This window comes from Ranitomeya variabilis, chromosome 2, assembly GCF_051348905.1.
Source record: "Ranitomeya variabilis isolate aRanVar5 chromosome 2, aRanVar5.hap1, whole genome shotgun sequence".
NCBI classification, from domain to species: domain Eukaryota; kingdom Metazoa; phylum Chordata; class Amphibia; order Anura; family Dendrobatidae; genus Ranitomeya; species Ranitomeya variabilis.
The window spans coordinates 57,466,202-57,487,376 of NC_135233.1; the positions used below are offsets into that span (position 1 = coordinate 57,466,202).

The 21,175-nt window shown below is 40.9% G+C and overlaps 1 protein-coding gene across 6 annotated transcripts in view; it reads right to left on the reverse strand.

Moving 5' to 3' along the window:
* FSHR (follicle stimulating hormone receptor) overlaps window positions 1-21,175 on the reverse strand; it is a 489,167-nt gene that overhangs the window by 120,412 nt on the left and 347,580 nt on the right. For 5 of the 6 annotated variants that reach the window (XM_077282455.1, XM_077282454.1, XM_077282457.1 and 2 more), the window contains one exon: window positions 14,326-20,684. The exons of the other annotated variant lie outside the window; for it this stretch is intronic. In XM_077282455.1, coding sequence (XP_077138570.1) covers window positions 19,454-20,684 — 1,231 coding nt within the window. In that variant the 3' untranslated portion in view covers window positions 14,326-19,453. Of the gene's footprint in view, window positions 1-14,325; window positions 20,685-21,175 lie in introns of those variants that run through there. 6 annotated transcript variants of the gene reach the window in all.

Consider the following 21,175-nt stretch of genomic DNA (forward strand, 5'->3'; position numbering starts at 1 on the left):
TCAAAATCCACACTGGAAATTCAAGAACCCCCGAACCGTCTAACGGTCCGGGGGGAGAACACCAGCCCCCTAGAGCTTCCAGCAAAGGTCAGGATATAGATAAGGAACAAGCTGGACAAAAATACAAAACCAAAACAAATAGCAAAAAGCAAAAGGCAGACTTAGCTGATATAACTGGAACCAGGATCAGTAGACAAGAGCACAGCAGACTAGCTCTGATAACTACGTTGCCAGGCATTGAACTGAAGGTCCAGGGAGCTTATATAGCAACACCCCTAACTAACGACCCAGGTGCGGATAAAAGGAATGACAGAAAAACCAGAGTCAAAAAACTAGTAACCACTAGAGGGAGCAAAAAGCAAATTCACAACAGGCGGTGTATGTCATTAGGCTGCCATTGGGTTTCTATTTATCCAACTGTGTGCATATATGCTACTATGATGTTCTATATAGCGTGTTTAATATTGTTCTGACTATATACAGTTAAACTGTTGCATGCTCCATTATTTTATGTGAACTGCTTTCTTGGCACACAGTGCCCACAGACACATTTGCACGGAGGTTGTGACATATGGTTTTAAGTGTTTTTAATAATGTTTTCAATAAAGCTTATGTTATTTTTATTATAATTTTGGTGGTGTGCTGATATTTTGGTGGCTCTTGTTTCTTGTGTTTTGTAGTGCTGATGCTCCGCCGCTAAGGGGAGTGTTGGTACGTCTGATGGCACTGAAGGAGTTCACCTGACCAGGTATCACAGACACCAATACACTTCACAGTCTGGCCTCCAGGGGGAGCTAAGGGTGCTATGTATTAGGCCACTCCTCACAATCTGGTAAAACTGGGGGTTAGATAGGAAGTTAGAGAGAAAGCTGACTGGGTTGGAACCAGGCAACATCCTGTGGCAGAGGGTGTTGCAGGGGAAGATTCGGGGGGTCCCTGTCAGGGGTGGGATCCTGACAGAGGCCTAGTGAACAGAAAGAACGTTACGGGACCGCGCCTGCACTTCATTGCGGCGGTACCCCAAGAAAGGACAAGAAGCGAGGTTTATTGTGAAGAGTGAGAAACGAGATCAACGCAACAAGGAGATAACACCAGTAGGAGTCATGCTGCAAGACCGAGGCAACATCCTACTGAGGCGCGTAGCCGGTGGCCGGAAACGCCGAGGAAGTATTGAGCTCCAGGCCTTACTTCAAACCTACGGCAGGACAGTCAGTTACAGGCGGGCTGTCTCACCCAAATCACCTAAGCAGACATAGGGGGCAACAGTTGGAGAGGGGCGACTCTAGGGTCCCGGAAGAACTCCAGGCCTACCCGTCATACGGGTGCGTCCTAGCCATATCATCTGGGGGACGGAGAAGAATATCAGAATCAGTTTTGAGGGAACTTCAGAAACAGACACAACAGTTGTGAGGACTATCCCGTGGTGCTAAGCAGGGAAGGACTACAACACACAAGCGCTAGAAGGTAGGCACAGATTTCCACCTGCAAAAGGAACCCTGGAAGTGCCATCGGACCGGCCGGTCTCAGACAGCCCTGTTAACCGTACTCCGGATTGAGATCCTGAAGCCTTCAGTAAAGAGGTAAAGAGACTGCAACCTGGTGTCCTCGTTATTAACCGCGACCTGCACCACACCACTTCATTCTCAACTTTCACTGGTCGCCCCTCAGCAGGGTCACGGACCGGGTCTAGCCACCGTGACAATCCCAGAACCGAGACAGAGAGGCCCGGTACTGGGTACCCCTCGGCCCTGCGACAGTGGGGGCACTCCAGCTCCATTTCCAGCCACGCTGAACTGCTGTGACCTCTGTGACATCCCCGCTAGCATCAAGAGAGTTTTTCTCACGGTGCTAGCGGGGATGTCACCGAGGTCATGGCATTTCAGCCCAGCTGGGAATGGAGCCTCAGTGACCAAAGGTAACCTTATAGATGCCTCTCCATTACTAAGCTGCGGGCTTGATGTCACCTGACAAAACAAAGGTGACATCAACCCTACAAATATTAATCCCACTTGCCACCGCTACAGGGCAAGTGGGAAGACCTCTCAAAGTGCCAGAATTGGCGTATTTAATAGATGTGCCTTTTCTGGGCAGCTGCGGGCTGCTATTTTTAGGCTGGGGACCAATATCCATAGCCCTTTACCAGCATGAGAATACCAGCCCCAGCTGTCTGCTTTAGCAAGGCTGGTTGTCAAAAATGGGGGAACCCCATGCTGTTTTTTAAAATTATTCATTTAAATAATTTTAAAAAATAGCGTGGAGACCTCTTTATTCTTGATAACCAGCCCTGTTGAAGCTGTCTGATGAGGGTTGCAGCCTCCAGCTGTGAGTTTTGCCTGGCTGGCCATCAAAAATACAGGGGAACCCAAGCCGTTTAAAAAAAAAATAATATTTATTTACAGCGCAAGATCCGGCTAATGAATACTCCCATCCGTCGCTTCTGCTCTCGCTGTTATTAGCGGCAGCAGGTGTTGGATGATAGAAGCTGTAGTCCCATCCGCTGACACCAATGACCGGAGGTAAACATTATGCCTCTGATCATAGCTGAGCGCTCACGTTGTCTTTAGACAGCATGGGAACCGTGGCTCTCTGACTGGCGGTGAGGATTTCACCGGTGATCAGAAGCGGTGTTTGCCATGCACATGAAAGCATGACAAGCACCCGGTATTCGGGGGCCAAACCCAAACAGTAATACGGACTTCCTTGGGAAGTCTGTGTTTGGTGTCCATGCCCAAACAGTAGGTGTTCAGTATGGACACCAAGCTTTACTGTTCGGGTTCATTCATCTCTAGCCATAACTCAAGTCTTTGTGAGCCTGTAAAAGGCTCTTATAGACTTACATTGAAGTGTAAAGGAAATAATACATGGTTTTCTAATTCTAAAAATGTAAATCTGAAAATTGTAATGTGCATAAAATTATGAGTGACCAATTGTCTCCAGAAGTCACATAACTAATAAGTTGAGTCCACCTGTATGCGATTTATATAACTACAAACTTGTGGTTTTTGGAGAAAAAAATTAAGTACAGCAAAATGACGTCAGCAGCAGTGCATGCGCAATAGAATCTATCATTTGCCGATAGATGCTACAGTGCAAGCACAGCCCCCAATGCAATTGTGTTGGAGGAAAAAAATATCTGGCTGTAAAATGTAAAAAATGACTATATATATATATATATATATATATATATATATATATATATTATTTTTTTTTGCCTAAAATACAAAGGAAATGTGTCATCTTTAACTTTAGGCCTTTTACAGATCATTTCATATTTCAACTTGCTTAACGGTTCACAATAACAGTAATTTTGACCAGGGGTGACCAAACTTTTACATGCAACTAAATATAGAGCTTGAATAAACTAAGATAATGGAGTCATAGACATCCAACACCATTAGATAAAAAGTAAATCTTAGGCTATGTGCACACGTTCCGGAGTTTTGGTGTTTTTTTCGCTATAAAAAAGCCCAAAAAAGTTCACATTAAGCATCCTATTAAAAGAGTGCAATCCGCATTTTGTATGCACATGCTGTGTTTTTTCCTGAGGGGAAACGCATTCCGGAAAAAAAAAGCAGCATGTTCAATAATTTGCGGAATCGCGGGGATTCCGCACACATAGGAATGCATTGATCCGCTTACTTCCCGCATGGTAAGCGGATCATGTGCAGATGGTACCCAGGGTGGAGGAGAGGAGACTCTCCTCCATGGACTGAGCACCATATAACTGTTAAAAAAAATAATTAAAATAAAAAACAGTGATATACTCACCTTCCAATGGCCCCGGAGTCCTCCCGCCTCTCAAAGGTGCACGCGGCGGCTTCCGTTCCCAGGGATGCTGTGCGCGAAGGACCTGGGATGACGTCGTGGTCATGTGACCGTGACGTCATCCCAGGTCCTTCACACACAGCATCCCTGGGAACAGAAGCCGCAGTGTGCACCGCTGAGGAGATCAGGTGATGTCGGAAGGTGAGAATAACCATTTTTTTATTTTTTTATTATTTTTAACATTAGATCTTTTTACTATTGATGCTGCATAGGCAGCATCAATAGTAAAAAGTTGGTCACACTTGTCAAACACTATGTTTGACAAGTGTGACCAACCTGTCAATCAGTTTTCCAAGCGATGCTACAGATTGCTTGGAAAACGCTAGCATTCTGCAAGCTAATTATGCTTGCAAAATGCTAGTGTTTCGCGGTAATATGCATGCCAATTCCGCATGCGATATACCCGCGGCAGGAGTTGCAGAATTGCCACGGAAATTTCAGCGGCAATTCTGCAACGTGTGCACATAGCCTTAAAGTAATTCAATTATTAGAAAAGCTATAAGGTATAGCCAACAATTACCTGGTAAACAATAGAATGCGACATGCAATAAATATTCATAAAGTGCTGTGAGGAGTACATACCGTAAGTGCTGGCACCACATGGTTAGGCATTTCTATTGCTCTAACAATCTGGTATGCTAAAGTTGCTGGCCAGTTGCTTGAACATTACCCTGTGTTTACTTGAAACAGACTTTTCAACAGTTTTAGCAGGTAAAAAGTGCCACATTTTGGGATTTTCTCCTTTCCATTGTGAAATGTAAAAATGGGTGTTACCAAATATTTGAAAGCTAAAAGGTGTTAGTAATCTCTTTCCATAACACAAACCAATGCAGATATGTTCATCAAAATGATCTGCTATCGCCACCACTGACTCTTCATATTGATTTCATTTCAAATTACACATTTTTAATCTTCTCACTTAACTTTTATTATGTCTTATTGGAGTGTTCTCATTTGTGATCAATGAAGGAAACAGCTGTTGGTTTTTATATGAAACAGCCTGCCAAAGAGGTAATTGGACTTTGTAGCTTTTTACTGGATAGATGACGAAACTTCAAAGAATGACTAAAATGTTTACTAGCAATCCTTTTGGATATTTTTAGCGTCCATTGTATTGTAGATTTACTTTTTATTTTTCTCAAGTTGCTTCCGAAGAGATAACCCACTAATGTTATTTTTGGAATCCAAGTGACAGGTCTCTAAAAAATGCAAACTGGGCTGCATAATTCTCATGATCAGTGTCAGACCCCAATGATCACATCATAATCTATTACCAGCTGAAACCCCTTTACTTGTACAAAATACAACTATGTTTTTGAAAAATGCGTGCTTTCAAAACTTTGGCATAAGTTTTAGGGATGGACATTTCCCGTTTTAGCATGGTAATGCCTTTATGGAAGTCATCTGAAGTCTAGAAAAGAATGAGACCTGGGTATAAGAAACGGACTTGTAGTCTTGTAATTCTATGGCTGGACTCATATTATGATCATTCCAATATTATGATTATATAGCCATTCCGACATGGATTTTCAAAGTTAAACCACCGACCTCATCAGGTCTAACAAATAAAGTTTCACTCTGTAATGCAATAGCATGTAAGCATGAAACATATTGTTAGGGGTCGAGTTCCCGCCTCTGCACAGGTGGAATCTCAAGCCATCTCCGCTGCGGTCTCCCATTCTTCTCCTGCCGCAGTGGAGCCTGCTCAGCGGAATCGTCGGTCCCAGCGTCTTGCTCAGTCTGACACTGTGAAAATGGTAACTGCTGCCTTTCCAGCTTCTGCCATTGTAGCCAGTACTGGTCAGCGGCGAGCAGACATCTTTGGGACTAAGTCCTACTTTTCCCCTTCTGAGCATGCCCAGGGTAAGATCTCTCATTGGAGATCAAGGGTCACATGCTCAGGTACTACAGCAACTCCCATTGGTCCTCTAGGAAGGTCCTGAAGTTGCTCAAGTTCTGTGGCAGCCTCCCATTGGTCCTTCTGGGAAGGTCCTGTAGTTGCTGCAGCTATAAAAGGTTTGCATGACCGCACCGCCATGCGCTAGTATCAATCTAAGTTATATGCTTTGCGCCAGTGTGGTTATGTTTGTATGTATTCAGGGACCCGGCTGAAATAAGCCCCTAGAATACCGGCACCTCCGGTGAGGAGATTGTGTGTTGTGTATGTATTCAGGGACCTGGCTGAAATAAGCCCCTAGAATACCGGCACCTCCGATGAGGAGATTGTGTGTTTGCATGACCACTGATTGCTATCTGCTAGGCAGTTAGCTTGTGCTCCTGTGAGTCTAACAGGGTACAGTGCTTTACTTTCACGGCGACTCCGTGAAGTAACAGAGCTAGCTTATACCGCCAAATAGTGCCACCATTCACTAGCAGCAGGTTCCTCTTGCACGGTGGACCCCGGGCTGCGAACGCACCAATAATAAACATCTACGTTTACTCGGTGCGTTCCGCTAGCCCTAACACATATAACATTTGAATTGCCTTACTGCTTTAGAAAACAAGAAAAAAAAGATACTTAGAGCATAATTTGAACAATTCATGCATGCCCAGCAGCCAACGACAAGGCGATCTTTTGCTGAAAACGTATTCTAATGTGATTCCTCTCCTGAGCTGATAGCCTACATTTATATGGATAGATAGGATCCTGCTGTAATTAAAACCACCGCGGCTGATGGGTGGAGTGCTCAGTTCGAAAGCCTGACTATACAAATATCAAAAGACTTACCGTCACTTCCAAGCAGAATACTGGTCTGAATAGGTGCATACTAAGAGTAGCCATCTCCATACATAACTAACAAAGTTGAGTTGAACTCTGTAACCTACCCATATAAATGTAGGGCCAAGAGAGGAATCACAATAGGTTAGGTTCCCAGCCAAAGAAGACCGCCTTGCTGCAGCCGCTGGGCATGCATGAATGAGCCAAATTATATGCTAAGTTTCTATCTTTTTTCCTATGTTCTAGAACAGCAATGCAATTCAAATTTCATATATTTCATGTCTACATGCTATAGCTTTACAGAGTGCAGCTTTATTTGTTAGTAATTTATGGAGATGCCCACTCTTCATATGCACCTGTTCAGACCAGTTTGTTTGGAAGAGACGGTCACTCCACTGAGCACTCCACCCATCAGTCCAAGAAGGTTTTAATAATAGCAAGATTCTACCTACCCATATAAATGTAGGCTTCAACCCAGGAGAGTAATAACATTGGGATAGATTCCTAGCAAAGGAAGGTCACCTTGCCGTGGCTGCAGGGCATACATAAATTGGCCAAATTTTTCCTATTTTCTAGAGCAGTAAGGCAATTCAAATGTCATATGTTTCATGTTTACATGCTATAACGCTGCAGAATGCAACTTTATTTTGTTAGTTATGTATGGAGATGGCTACTCTTAGTATGCACCTATGCACCTATTCAGACCAGTATTCTGTTTGGAAGTGACGGTCCATCTTCTGATACTCACCAGGTCTAAGACATTAATAATGCGTAACGTTTATATAATGAAATCTGCAGACAGATCTGCTTATGATTAAATATATAGCACAGTATATCATAGTTCAAAAACTGGTGCTTATTTATTATCCCGACAGGGGAAATGAATAATAAATAATATTTATTTGACTTTATTTTTTGACATGAACAGCATATTTTTAACTAACATGTAGAACCTAATTTTCTTCAGAGCTGCAATAAGCAGTATTGACAGTCGCGTAATTTAATATTGACGCCATCACCGATACAGACAGAATTTTTACATTTTGTTAACTACAAGTCAATATTCCCTAGTTACTAGTCAAGATAAACTCCCTTTGGATGGTTGCCTAGTTTTAAAGGTAATATGTAATTTCTTTTCTAAGGCTCAATCATTTTGATTAGTAGGACATTAAGCATTTCCTCAGGAGCCATAATGTTCTTGGCAGGTATTACCTGTGCCACGTAATGTACTGTGCTATCTTGAAAGCTTTTTCTCCGCACAGTGCGCTGAGTGAATAATCAATGTCTTTACAGTTCTGCAATTTTAATTCTAAGAAAAATACTACATGCAGTACACAGAACAGGTGCAGGGACAAGTGTCACATTTGTTTTTCTTTGATAAGAAAGCCACAAATCCCATTATTGATGATACAGTAAATACACTATACGGACATACAGACAAAACCTTCGCATGACACCTACAGGAGCTTTTATGACTTCCCAATCAACAACATATTCAGACCCCTTTACATTTTTCACTTTTTGTTTCATTGCAGCCATTTGGTAAATTCAAAAAAGTTCTTTTTTTTTCTCATTAATGTTCTCTCTGCACCCCATCTTGACTGAAAAAAACAGAAAACAGTAAAGGTTTTCTGTGGTTTTGCTTATATAATGAATGGATAAGCACTTTTAAAGGACAAAATACTGTCCGGTTATAGTAAACCAAAACTGATTAAAATTTGCCTTCAGGCATTTTGTAAAAATAATATCTGAAAATGACTTATCTCAATGGTTATCAAGCTGTGAGATTCTCATTTTAATATGAAGTATTATGCCACACAGGACATATCATAAAAGTGTTTGCTGAGAGATAAGGAGAAAAGGCAAAGCTATTAGCATATTATGTCAGTGTTATTCAGTTACATGCAGACAACATCAATATACAGTATATTAAACTTAGAAAAAAAGTTAAACAAAATAAAAGGGGCAAACATGAAAAATGTGCCTGGCATAAAAGATATTTACTAAAAGCAGGTTCCACTGAAATATATAACAAAAAAAGTTAATAGAATTAGATTAGATGTTTCTTACCTATCTCAGCTCATAGTAAACCTGTACATGGTGGAAGGGTTATAGACCAAAACATCGATGACCCATAATAATGAAAGGTAATTCCACAAAGTAATAAAATATTTAGCTTGGTGATGATTGTATAATGCTGATGTGCTTCCCCTCACAAATAGTTTTGGGGTTCATCAGGAAATCTTTCTGCCATGCTCCTGGATTCGAACCCTTGTGTTTTATGGTCAGCTTCCCTGTCCACCGAACCACAGCAAACACCCCTTTTCCAGGTGTTTAGCTTCTGCTACTCTGGCTGCGGTCTGTTTAGCATAACACAGGTGTTTTCATTAGTCTGCCCTTCTGGGTGCAGCTTTATATTCTGCCCCCCTGCTGGCATTTCCTGCTGGTGATAGCCTCTTTTGGATGCTTTGCCATTCTGCTGTAGCTTAAAGCCAGTCAGAGAAATTCCAGCTAAGGTTTATCTCATTTGCTGTTTCTGTTCTGTACTCTGCACCTATCTTCTGTTTCTTATTATCAAGTAGGTTACATATCTAAAGGTACATATTTTATATATTATTCTGTATTTCCTGGTTTATTTTACTCACTCTGGGATCTTTCCTTTTTCAGCACACTTTTTTTTAGGTGGCTATTTTATTTTTGCAGGTAATTCACCCTTTCCTTTGCCCTCTGGTTCTTTAGGAGTAATGTAAAGCACTTGATGGTCTTTCTGGCAGCATAGGTTTGAGTTGCCATCTTGGAGATTGTGGTTAGGGCTATCTCAGCTCATGCAGGAACCACTAGGAACTACGGGGTCAGGATCTCTACTCTGTACAGGAACCAGCAGGGTATGTTGCAGTTTTTTAGCTTTACCTATTATTCAAAGTAAGTTACTACTCTAACATAACTTTTTCAAAGGAGATACAACAGGTGCTATGAGCTGACAGGTGTTTCCTCTGTCGGTTTTTGCTCTGCTTCTCTAAGCATTTAATTTAGGCTATGGTCTTTGGGCATCTATTTGTTTCTTGCTGGTCACATTAGTGGGACACTATATCACTTAGCTTGTGTGCATCTGGCACAACTGTGTGTTTTAGTACTTCTATAATATTAGGTTATCTTTATTAATGGAAGGCATGGGTAATATATAGGCCATCTTTGTAGTTCTACATGTATTGGCATTTTTTTCTGGTGCCTGTTACCAGCTCCAGGGTTCACTATGGCAATTAATGGTTAGTCATCACTGAGCGGGGGCACCATATCGCTCCTATTTGGGTGCCAACCTCTGTGGGTAGACATTGTTAATCAAGGGCAAACAAGGGGCAGCTAAGCTCTTGCTCCCCCTCCAGAAATGGAAAATGTTGCAAGAAACTTAGTACAATGACTATGTGGTTTAACCCCTTTACTCCCAAGAGTGGTTTGCAAGTTATGAGGTTATTACTCTGGAACGCTTCAACGGATCCTGATAATTCTAACATTGTTTTCTTGTAACATGTTGTAATCCATGAAAGTGGTAAAATTTTGTTGATATTACCTGCGTTTATTTGTGAAAAAAACAGAAATTTGGCAAAAATGTCGAAAATTTTGCAATTTTCCAAATTTGAATTTTAATGCCCTTAAATCACAGAGTTATGTCACACAAAATATTTAATAAGTGATATTTACCACATGTCTACTTTACATCAGCACAATTTTGGAACCAACATTTTTTTTTGTAAGGGAATTATAAGGGTTAAAATTTGACCAGCAATTTCTTGTTTTTACAACACCATTTTTTTTTAGGGACCACATCACATTTGAAGTCATTTTGAGGGGTCTATATGATGGAAAATAACCAAGTGTGACACCATTCTAAAAACTGCACCCCTCAAGGTGCTCAAAACCACATTCAAGAAGTTTATTAACCCTTCAGGTGTTTCACAGGAATTTTTGGAATGTTTAAAAAAAAAATGAACATTTAACTTTTTTTCACAAAAAATTTACTTCAGCTCCAATTTGTTTTATTCTACCAAGGGTACCAGGAGAAAATGGACCACAAAAGATGTTGTACAATTTGTCCTGAGTATGTCTATACCCCATATGTGGAGGTAAACCACTGTTTGTTTGCATGGCAGAGCTTGGAAGGGAAGGAGCGCCATTTGACTTTTCAATGCAAAATTGACTTAAATTGAGATGGGATGCCATGTTGCGTTTGGAGAGCCCCTGATGTGCCTAAACATTGAAAACCCCCACAAGTGACACCATTTTGGAAAGTAGACCCCCTAAGGAACTTATCTAGATGTGTTGTGAGAGCTTTGAACCCAAAAGTGTTTCAGTACAGTTTATAATGCAGAGCCGTGAAAATAAAAATTCTTTTTTTTTCACAAAAAATATTTTATGGCCCCCAGTTTTGTATTTTCCCAAGAGTAACAGGAGAAATTGGACCCCAAAAGTTGTTGTCCAATTTGTCCTGAGTATGCTGATACCTCATATGTGGGGGAACCACCATTTGGGCACATGGCAGAGCTCAGAAGGGAAGGAGCACCGTTTTGGAATGTAGACTTAGATGGAATGGTCTGCAGGTGTCACATTGCATTTGCAGAGCCCCTAATGTACCTAAACAGTAGAAACCCCCCACAAGTGACACCATTTCGGAAACTAGACCCCAAAGGAACTTATCTAGATGTGTTGTGAGAGCTTTGAACCCCCAAGTGTTTCACTACAGTTTATAACGCAGAGCCGTGAAAATAAAAATTCTTTTTTTTTCACAAAAATTTTTTTTTAGAGTCCAGTTTTGTATTTTTCCAAAGGTAACAGGAGAAATTAGACCCCAAAAGTTGTTGTCCAATTTGTCCTGAGTATACTGATACCTCATATGTGGGGGAACCACCATTTGGGCGCATGGCAGAGCTCAGAAGGGAAGGAGCACCGTTTTGGAATGTAGACTTAGATGGATTGGTCTACAGGCGTCACATTGCATTTGCAGAGCCCATGATATACCTAAATAGTAGAAACCCCTCACAGGTGACCCCATAATGGAAACAAGACCCCCCAAGGAACTTATCTAGATGTGAGAACTTTGAACCCTCAAGTGTTTCACTACAGTTTATAATGCAGAGCAGTGAAAATAAAAAATCTTTTTTTCCCCACAAACAGGGTTTTTTAGCCCCCCCAATTTTTTTTTTCAAGGGTAACAAGCAATATTGGACCCCAACAGTTGTTGTCCAATTTGTCCTGAGTACGCTGATACCCTATATGTTGGGGTAAACCCTTGTTTGGGCGCACGGGAGAGCTCGGAAGGGAAGGAGCACTGTTTTACTTTTTCAACGCAGAATTGACTGGAATTGAGATCAGATGCCATGTCAAGTTTGGAGAGCCCTTGATGTGCCTAAAGAGTGGAACCCCCAATTATAACTGAAACCCTAACCCAAACACACCCCTAACCCTAATCCCAACTCTAACCATAACCCTAACCACACCCCTAACCCGAATATGCCCCTAACCCTAATCCCAACTACACCCCTAACCCCAACCACACCCATAACTCCAACACACCACTAACCCTAATCCCAACCCTAACCACACCCCTAAATCCAACACACCCCTAACACTACTCCCAACCGTAACCCTAACCACACCCCTAACCCTGACACACCCCTAACCCTAATCCCAACCGTAAATGTATCCGAACCCTAACCCTAACTTTAGCCCCAACCCTAACCCTAAATTTAGCCCCAGCCCTAGCGCTAACTTTAGCCCCAACCCTAACTGTAGCCCTAAGCCCAACCCTAAACCTTGCCCTAACCCTAACCCTAGCCCCAACACTAACCTTGGCCCTAACCCTAGCCCTATCCCTAGTCCTATTACTAACCCCAACCCTAGCCCTAACCCTAGCCCCAACCCTAACCCTATCCCCAACCCTAGCCCTAACCCTAGCCCCTACACTAGCCCTAACCCTAGCCCCAACCCTAACCCTAGCCCCAACCATAGCCCCAACCCTAACCCTAGCCTGAACCCTAGCCCTAATCCTAGCCCCAACCCTAACCCTAGCCCCAACTCTAGCCCCTACCCTAACCCTAACCCCAACCCTAGCCCTAACCCTAGTCCTAACCCTAGCCCTAACCCTAATGTGAAAATGGAAATATATACATTTTTTGTAAATTTATTATTTTTCCCTAACTAAGGGGGTGATGTAGGGGGGTTTGATTTACTTTTATAGCGGGTTTTTTAGTGGATTTTTATGATTGGCAGCTGTCACACTCCAAAAAACACTTTTTATTGCAAAAAATAGTTTTTGCATCTCTACACTTTAAGAGCTATAATTTTTTCATACTTTGGTCCACAGAGTCATGTGGGTCTTGTTTATTTCAGGATGAGTTGACGTTTTTATTGGTACCATTTTTGGGCATGTGACATTTTTTAGTCGCTTTTTATTCCGATTTTTGTGAGGCAGAATGACCAAAAAACAGCTATTCAAAAATTTCTTTTGGGGGGACGTTTATACTGTTTTGCGTTTCATAAAATTGATAAAGCAGTTTTATTCTTCGGGTTAATTCGATTACAGCGATACCTCGTTTATATAATTTTTTATGTTTTGGCACTTTTATACGATAAAAACTATTTTAGATAAAAAATAATTATTTTTGCATCACTTTATTCTGAGGACTATGAGTTTTTGATTTTTTCGCTGATGATGCTGTATGGCGGCTCATTTTTTGTGGGACAAGATGACGTTTTCAGCGGTACCATGGTTATTTATATCCGTCTTTTTGATTGCGTGTTATTCCACTTTTTGTTTGGCGATATGATAATAAAGCGTTTTTTGCCTCATTTTTTTAATGGTGTTCAATAAAGGGGTTAACTAGTGGGACAGTTTTACAGGTCGGGTCATTACGGACGCAGCGATACTAATTATGTGTTCTTTTATTGTTTTTTTATTATTTAGATAAAGAAATATATTTATGGGAACAACATATATATATTTTTTTCTTTATTTAGGAATTATTTTTTTTTACACATCTGAATATATTCTTTTTTTTACACTATAACATTGCCCCGGGGGGCATCATGTTATAGGGTCAGATCGCTGATCTGACACTTTGCACACCACTGTGTCAGATCAGCGATCTGACAGGCAGGGCTGTAGGCTTACCTGAGCAGGTGCTGGCAAGCCACCTCCCTGCAGGACCCGGAAGCAGCCCCACGGCCATTTTGGATCTGGGGCCTGCAGGGAGAAGGAGGTAGGAGACCCTCGGAGCAACGCGAGCACATCGCGTTGCTCTGAGGGTCACAAGGAAGCACGCAGGGAGCCCCCTCCCTGCGCGATGCTTCCCTATACCACTGAAACACTGCCATCATGTTTTCCGGTGTTCCGGGGGTTAATGTGCCAGGAGCGGTCTGTGGCCGCGCCTGGCACATAGTGCCGGATGTCAGCTGCGATAGTCAGCTGACACCCGGCCGCGATCGGCCGTGCCCCCCCCATGAGCGCGGCCGATCGCATATGACGTACTATCCCGTCGGTGGTCATACGGGCCCACCCCACCTCGATGGGATAGTACGTCATATGTCAGAAAGGGATTAATAAAACAGTTATAACTGGTTTCTCCATTATCTTTTTCCAGTTTGCATAAAAATCAATGTTAGAAAGGTAACTTTTTGTATGTGTATTGTGGCCTTGGCATTATTGTATACCTATGACATTTTGACATTTGACAATCAATTAAAGGTGTAGTAAATTGCAAATAGAGAATGGTCTCACACATTTGGGCTCATTATTATTATTATTATTTATTTACATAGCACCATTGATTCCATGGTGCTGTACATGAGAAGGGGTTACATACAAAGTACAGAGATCACTTACAGTAAGCACAGTAACAATTACAGATTGATACAGAGGGGCGAGGATCCTGCCTTTGTGGGCTTACATTCTACCGGATGGTAGGGATGGAGACAATAGGTTGACGGTTGCAGGAGCTCCGGTGTTGGTGGGGCAGTAGCTTCGGTAGTGGTGAGGAGGCAGCAGCGTCAGTGCAGGCTGTAGGCTTTCCTGAAGAGGTGGCTTTTCAGGTTCCATCTGAAGGATCCGAATGTGGTTGATAATCGGACGTGTTGGGGCAAAGAATTCCAGAGGATGAGGGATATTCGGGAGAAGTCTTGGAGGTGGTTGGGTGAGGAGCGAATAAGTGTGGAGGAGAGAAGGAGGTCTTGGGAGGACCGGAGATTACGTAAGGGAAGATATCGGGGGATTAGTTGAGAGATATATGGAGAAGACAGGTTATGGATGGCTTTGTAGGTCAGTAACTGGATACGCTGAGGGAATGGGAGCCAATGAAGAGATTTGCAGAGGGGGAAGCGGAGGAGTAGCAAGGAGAGTTAAGGATGGACTGGGGAGGTGCAAGGGTGTTAGCAGGGATGCCACAGAAAAGGATGTTGCAGTAGTCAAGGAAAGAGATGATGAGGGCATGCACAAGAATTTTAGTAGATTGACGGTTGAGGAAAGGACGGATTCTGGAGATATTTTTGAGCTGGAGGCGACAGGAGGAGGAAAGAGTTTGGATGTGCTGTTTGAAGGACAGGGCAGAGTCAAGGGTTACTCCGAGGCAGCGGACTTCCGGTACGGGGGAAAGCATGGTGTCGTTAATTGCGATAGATAGGTCAGGTAAGGAAGATCTATGAGATGGAGGAAAGATGATGAGTTCAGATTTGTCCACATTGAGTTTGAGGAAGGGAGAGGAGAAGAAGGAGGATATGGCTGATAGACACTATGGGATTCTGGACAGCAGGGAGGTGATGTCTGGGTCAGAAAGGTAGATCTGAGTGTCATCAGCATAAAGGTGGTACTGGAATCCATGGGACTTAATTAGTTGTCCCAGGCCAAGTGTATAGATTGAGAAGAGTAGGGGTCCTAGAACAGAGACTTGGGGGACTCCAACAGAGAGAGGGTGGGATGAGGAGGTAGTGTGGGAGTGGGAGACACTGAATGTGCAGTTGGAAAGGTATGAGGAGATCCAGGATAGGGCAAGGAGAGGATCTGTTATAGGAGGCAGTGGTCAACTGTGTCAAAAGCAGAGGACAGGTCCAGAAAGAGGAGTACAGAGTATAAGATTATAAATCCATGTTGCAAAGACAGAAAATATGGTATTCATATCATATATATAGCTAGATTCATTGCTTTTGGAGGTGAATATGGTGCCATACAGAGTCATTTTAAAGCCCCCAATACACATTAAATAGCTGCCACCCGAATGATCGGCTGACAGCTATCCCTCCCAAGTCCACCATAGACAAGAACACTCAGCTTGACTAAGCAGTCCTATATTCTCTATGAGAGTGCTGCCACTTGAAAAGAACAAAAGGATCAGACGTTGAAATAAAACACGCTGGATACTTCTCAACCTTGATATCATCTGTTGCAGGAGAATCAGGAGGTCTCCTTACATATTAGACTGTTCACCATTCAGGCTGACATCGGTGGATTTGGCTAACTTTAGTGTCATGTGTATGGGGGCATTTAAGGGTCATTTACACTGGTCGATAATCTGTTGGATGCTAACGGTAATGACTTATCGTTCACAATAATTGCATATTGTGAATGAGTTGAGTGACTAATCTCAGTGTGAAAAATGCTCGTCCATCGTGGCTGAAATCGCTTAGATGAGCAAAACCAAATTCTTCTTTAATTTTTGAAAATTGCGTAATGCAAATAATGTTTGCTCATTCAACAATTTGACAAAACGGAAAAGTAGAAATTCAAGTCCTTAATAGGGTTGGCTGTGTTCCAAGGCAATAAATAGTTCAAAAATAGTTAGAGCAAAGGAATGAGTACACATTCGCAGATGGAGCTAGTACATATTCATAATTAGCGAAGAAAATTTAGCTTTAATTCGATTAAATATTATTTTTACAGTAACAACAGAAATGTCTGTATAATACTTTATGAGTTCACATATTTAAAAAATATGGTATCACTTATGGGATTTGAACATTGAACACAAATACCCTTCAGATTCTTTGTCTGTGTGTACACGGTGCACAATGCCCAATGTCACCATATAACGATTGCTATTCAACCACTTAATTCCCGATTCTCATCCTCTGCAAATATCTGTGTGAAATTGTTTGCCGGTCGTGAGTTACGATGGTATTATTCATCATCACTTAAACGATTATCTGCTTATCTAGACAAACCTTAAAGCAGAACACCTAGGATAGAGTATGAACACGTGGCATTGTTAGTGAGGAGACAAGGAGAAATCAAGCTACATTGTAATTATTTATTTCTAGATCTAATCAAATAAAATAGTTTAGAAGACCTATAATTAGTTTTTTTCTTCTTGGGTTTTGTATATGAAATGGTCACAGTGTTAATGTGCTCATACGCATGGTATATATACCAACTTATGTTCTGGCTCATTTTTATGGTTTTTCTGTAGTTTCTTGTACTTTGTAGAAACTGTCATGTCCCTCTTTTCTGAGCTAGACATTTCTTCTCTATAGCTTCCCATGGACAGGTGTCTGAACTAGTTGGGCTCCTGTCCTGCTCTCCCCTTAATCAAGTTGAAGTTGGCAGACAAAAGTATGGTTTTAATATACTAGAGATAGGATCAGACCATCCAAATTGGGTACACCTTCTCATGATGGGATTGTTTTTTTGATAAAAAATCACTAAGTACCCTATGATATTTTCTACTAAGTAAAATTGATAGATCAAAGTAAAGGCTGAAAAGATTGCAGCACTCACGTGAGCGATGATGCTTTACTGTCAGAACGCCACTCATCTAATATTGATGATCTCTAAGGATAGGCCATCAAGAGTCTGATCCGAGAAAACCCCCTATAAAAACTTAGATCATAGAGGTCATAGGTCATGAATATTATATCATAAAGATACTGGTACACAAAGACCTAAATGCTAAATTTTTCGTGGGACCCACAGATGATCCTGAAGACCCCAGTCAGTTAAAACAGCTCTAAATACAATAATGTGATATTTATTTGCTAATAATAAACAGTTACAAAGAGAGATAATTACATTTTAATATAATTTACTGGGGAGTGAACTAGTGAATACAGTTTCAAAAGTTAATTAGTACTTTGCATCAACATACAGAGGAAGGAGTGCACAATGTAATCACACATTTTACAAAACATCTATTTATATGTCATTTGTTCATCAATTCTAAATTATATATATTGTTTCTTTTTTTTATCACAGTGGCTTTTATTTTTAAAAGGTTTTTGTCAAATCTTACTCTTCGTGTAATAGGTCAGACCAAAATATCAGTATCTAAATAAGCTATACACGAGGTGGGGCTCTGGAAACAATTATCCAGGCTGGGCTACACTGTTTCCACAAGGTGTTTTTGTGATCACACTTCATGTCACCAGCACTTCGATGCAGATATCCCCACCCCAGCAATGAACGGCTGGGACGGGAATAACCCATTTAATTGAAAGATTCAATCTGTTGACTCACAAATATTCCTGCTAACACTATGGTAACAATATTCCTAGCCATTATATGACCATTATCACTCATTTTCAGTTCTCTCTACGCTATTGGATGTAGACAAATGGGTAATTTGCCTGCCTTAGCCTAAGTTCACACTAGGCATTTTTGCTGCTTTTTTATGCAAATTTTCAGCAGTTTTTACAGTACCTGCAAAGCCAATGAGATTTCAGAAATCTCATGGACACAGATTGTTTTTTTGTCATCAATATTTTGTGCTTTGCATGGTTTTTTGGACATGGTGCATGTCACTTCTTCAGCGTTTCTCAGCCTTTGAAAGCAATGGGTGATGGAAAAATGCAGACAAAATGAAAAAAATTAGGTACACTAGTATATGAAACCCATTTATTTTTGTGATTTTTCCAGGTTTAACATCTTGTCTTGGTCTCCTGAGATGGCAGTTGGGATTAATACAGTTTCATTAAATTATTAATGTGTACAAAGTAAACATTGGCCGACCAAGGTGTAAGATTGAACAATGCCTGTGGCTGACCAAGGTGTGAGATAGCGCAATGTGTGAGCAACTCAATGACTGATGCAAAGTGTGAAAGTTAAACAGTGTCCTACAAACTCAATATACTGCCAGGGTCTTAAGTAAATTATTCCAGACCAATTCACCTCTCCAGCTGCTACATATGTATGTGTATATTTTCATGAATATATGTCTTGTATTGGTGACCTGTGTTCATGCTACTTTGAGATCCTGAAAAAATGCACCAAAACGCATAAAAAAATGCACCCAAAATGCACCAAACATGCGTTTTTGACGATGCTTCTTTTCTGCCAAGAGTGCAGGTTTTGCTGCAGAAAAAACGCAGCAAAAATGCCTATTGTGACCTTAGCATTATACTGCACAGATTGACATAAGGAATATCTGCTCACTTTTGTAACAAATGTTCAGAAGCAGCAGCATAGAAGACATTATGCAGCGGTATTGAGCAGTACATCTGTGAAGCCATCTGTGAAATAATGCTCTTACTTGAATGTAGCAGCAATGACTGAGTCTGTTAGCCTTTTTATCACTTTGCCTGTCCTATTTACTCTTGCTTTGTGCTTGGCCAGTGTAGAGTGACTATTCAGTAGCCCTGTTTCATTCCTGGGACTTGTGGCTCTTTCCAGTCCAATAGCTATGGGCTTCTTCCTGCGATCAACACTGGATGAGGCTGCTCTCTACCATAACATTTGGGCAAATTTAACAATCACTTAGGTTCTAAAAATTAATTTTATCCAGCATAAAATATTTTAGTGTACAATCCTGAAATATTTCTCAATACAATTTTACTTTTTACTAAATTCAGCTTTGGTTGAACTGCCATATTGAATTTTAGGTATTGCTCATAACACTTTCCTAAAAACTGGAAAAAATATTGTAAATAATTTAGAAATTAAAAAGAAAAGTTACAAGTTCCGTTTTGTTGATTGAGCGTGACTAATGTGTACACAGATCCGGTGCTACTTTTCTGACCAGGGGTATAATGTCCATTTCTTGAGTTGAGGTTGGAAGATGACGTTTCGGTTCTAAAAATCTGAGCTTGTGATTTACAGCAGCCAAGTTTACTCATTAAAGCATAAAAGTCTTTACGAAAAGCTTTTGTAAAAAAGGCGTACAAAAATGGATTAGCACATGAATTAATGGGGTAAAAAAGAACTAAAAGAATCTTGGAGTTGGAGACGGTTATTAGAGGGACCTTGAGTGATGCGGAAATTGCAAAGAAGGAAATGGGAGCTGTGCATAGAAAATTTGTGAATATTAATATTGCCATACGTATTGCAGTCTTTGTATCGCTGTTTGAAGAAATCATATCAGGATTACGTACAGTCATGTATATATGGGCATAGCAGATACAAATAGCCACAAATGCTAATACATTAAGTACTAGTAGAAATATGATGTAAGCTTGTGAAGGTATAGTTTCAATGTCCATCGGTAGGCAAATACTAACCTTCATGTAGCTACTAATGCCAACAATAGGGAGTAGAGCCACAACAAAAGCAAATATCCACCCAGAAATCATAATGATGAAAGCATGCCGAAACCGAACCTTACGTTGTAGCTGCATTGCATAGGTAATTGTATGCCATCTTTCCAAAGTTATGGCCGTCAGTGTGTATACAGAGAGTTCACTGGCAAATACTGTAAAAAATCCTGCCGCATGACATCCCGCTCCAGTTTGCCAATCGATAGCATAATTATAATATTGACTTTTGGTTTTTATATCCACAGATGCAATAAGCAAAAGATAAATTCCCATGCAAAAGTCTGCGAATGAGAGATTGCACATTAAAAATTTAGGGACGGTGAATTTTGACTTACTAGTTATTAGAATGATCAACACTATTGCATTTCCTGTAATGGCCAAAATGCTAATACACCACATAAGGATTCGGAGAAAGTTGTATCCCATTATGTCTTCGCATGGGTTGAATTCATCCGGTTTAGGGGAGCAAGCAACATTCTGCTTATCACCACAGAAATCATAGTCAAAAACTTCACTCTGGTCAAAGAGTAGTGTATCGCTCAACTCATCGTCAAGTTGTCCATATGTCTTGTTCATAGGCTTTAAATCACCATGTAGGAAAAAATGACTTTCATTGCATAATGGGTGCAATTTGGAGCTGAAAAATTATAGAGAGCATAGTTTAATAGATAATCATGGCATATATATATTTAGAAAAGGTTACTTTGACTCAGATAGCAAAGCAATTGGGATATTACGGTACAAAAAGTGTAATTCAACAACACCTAACTCAACATTAGTCAATAGCTCCTGCAGTTTTATCTTGCTTCTCTTGTGAGATAACTTTCTAAGAAAGGCTTTCAATATGATGTGTTGTGAGTCATGATAACCTTTGCTACATATGTTCTCATAATAACCAGGATAAAGCATGGAATGTGTATTTTGCCATAAAGGTAACATTGTAACAGGTTTTTCCCAACAGCCCAATTGATTTCGAAACGGGGGTTGGATGCTCAAACATTGTTCCATTCAAACAACCTAGTGAGTCAGGACCCCCATTTTTGTAATGATGGGACACTCAGCAATCATACATTTATTACAAATGTTGATTTGTTTATTGCAGACTAAGATTAGTTGCACAGTGTTCTC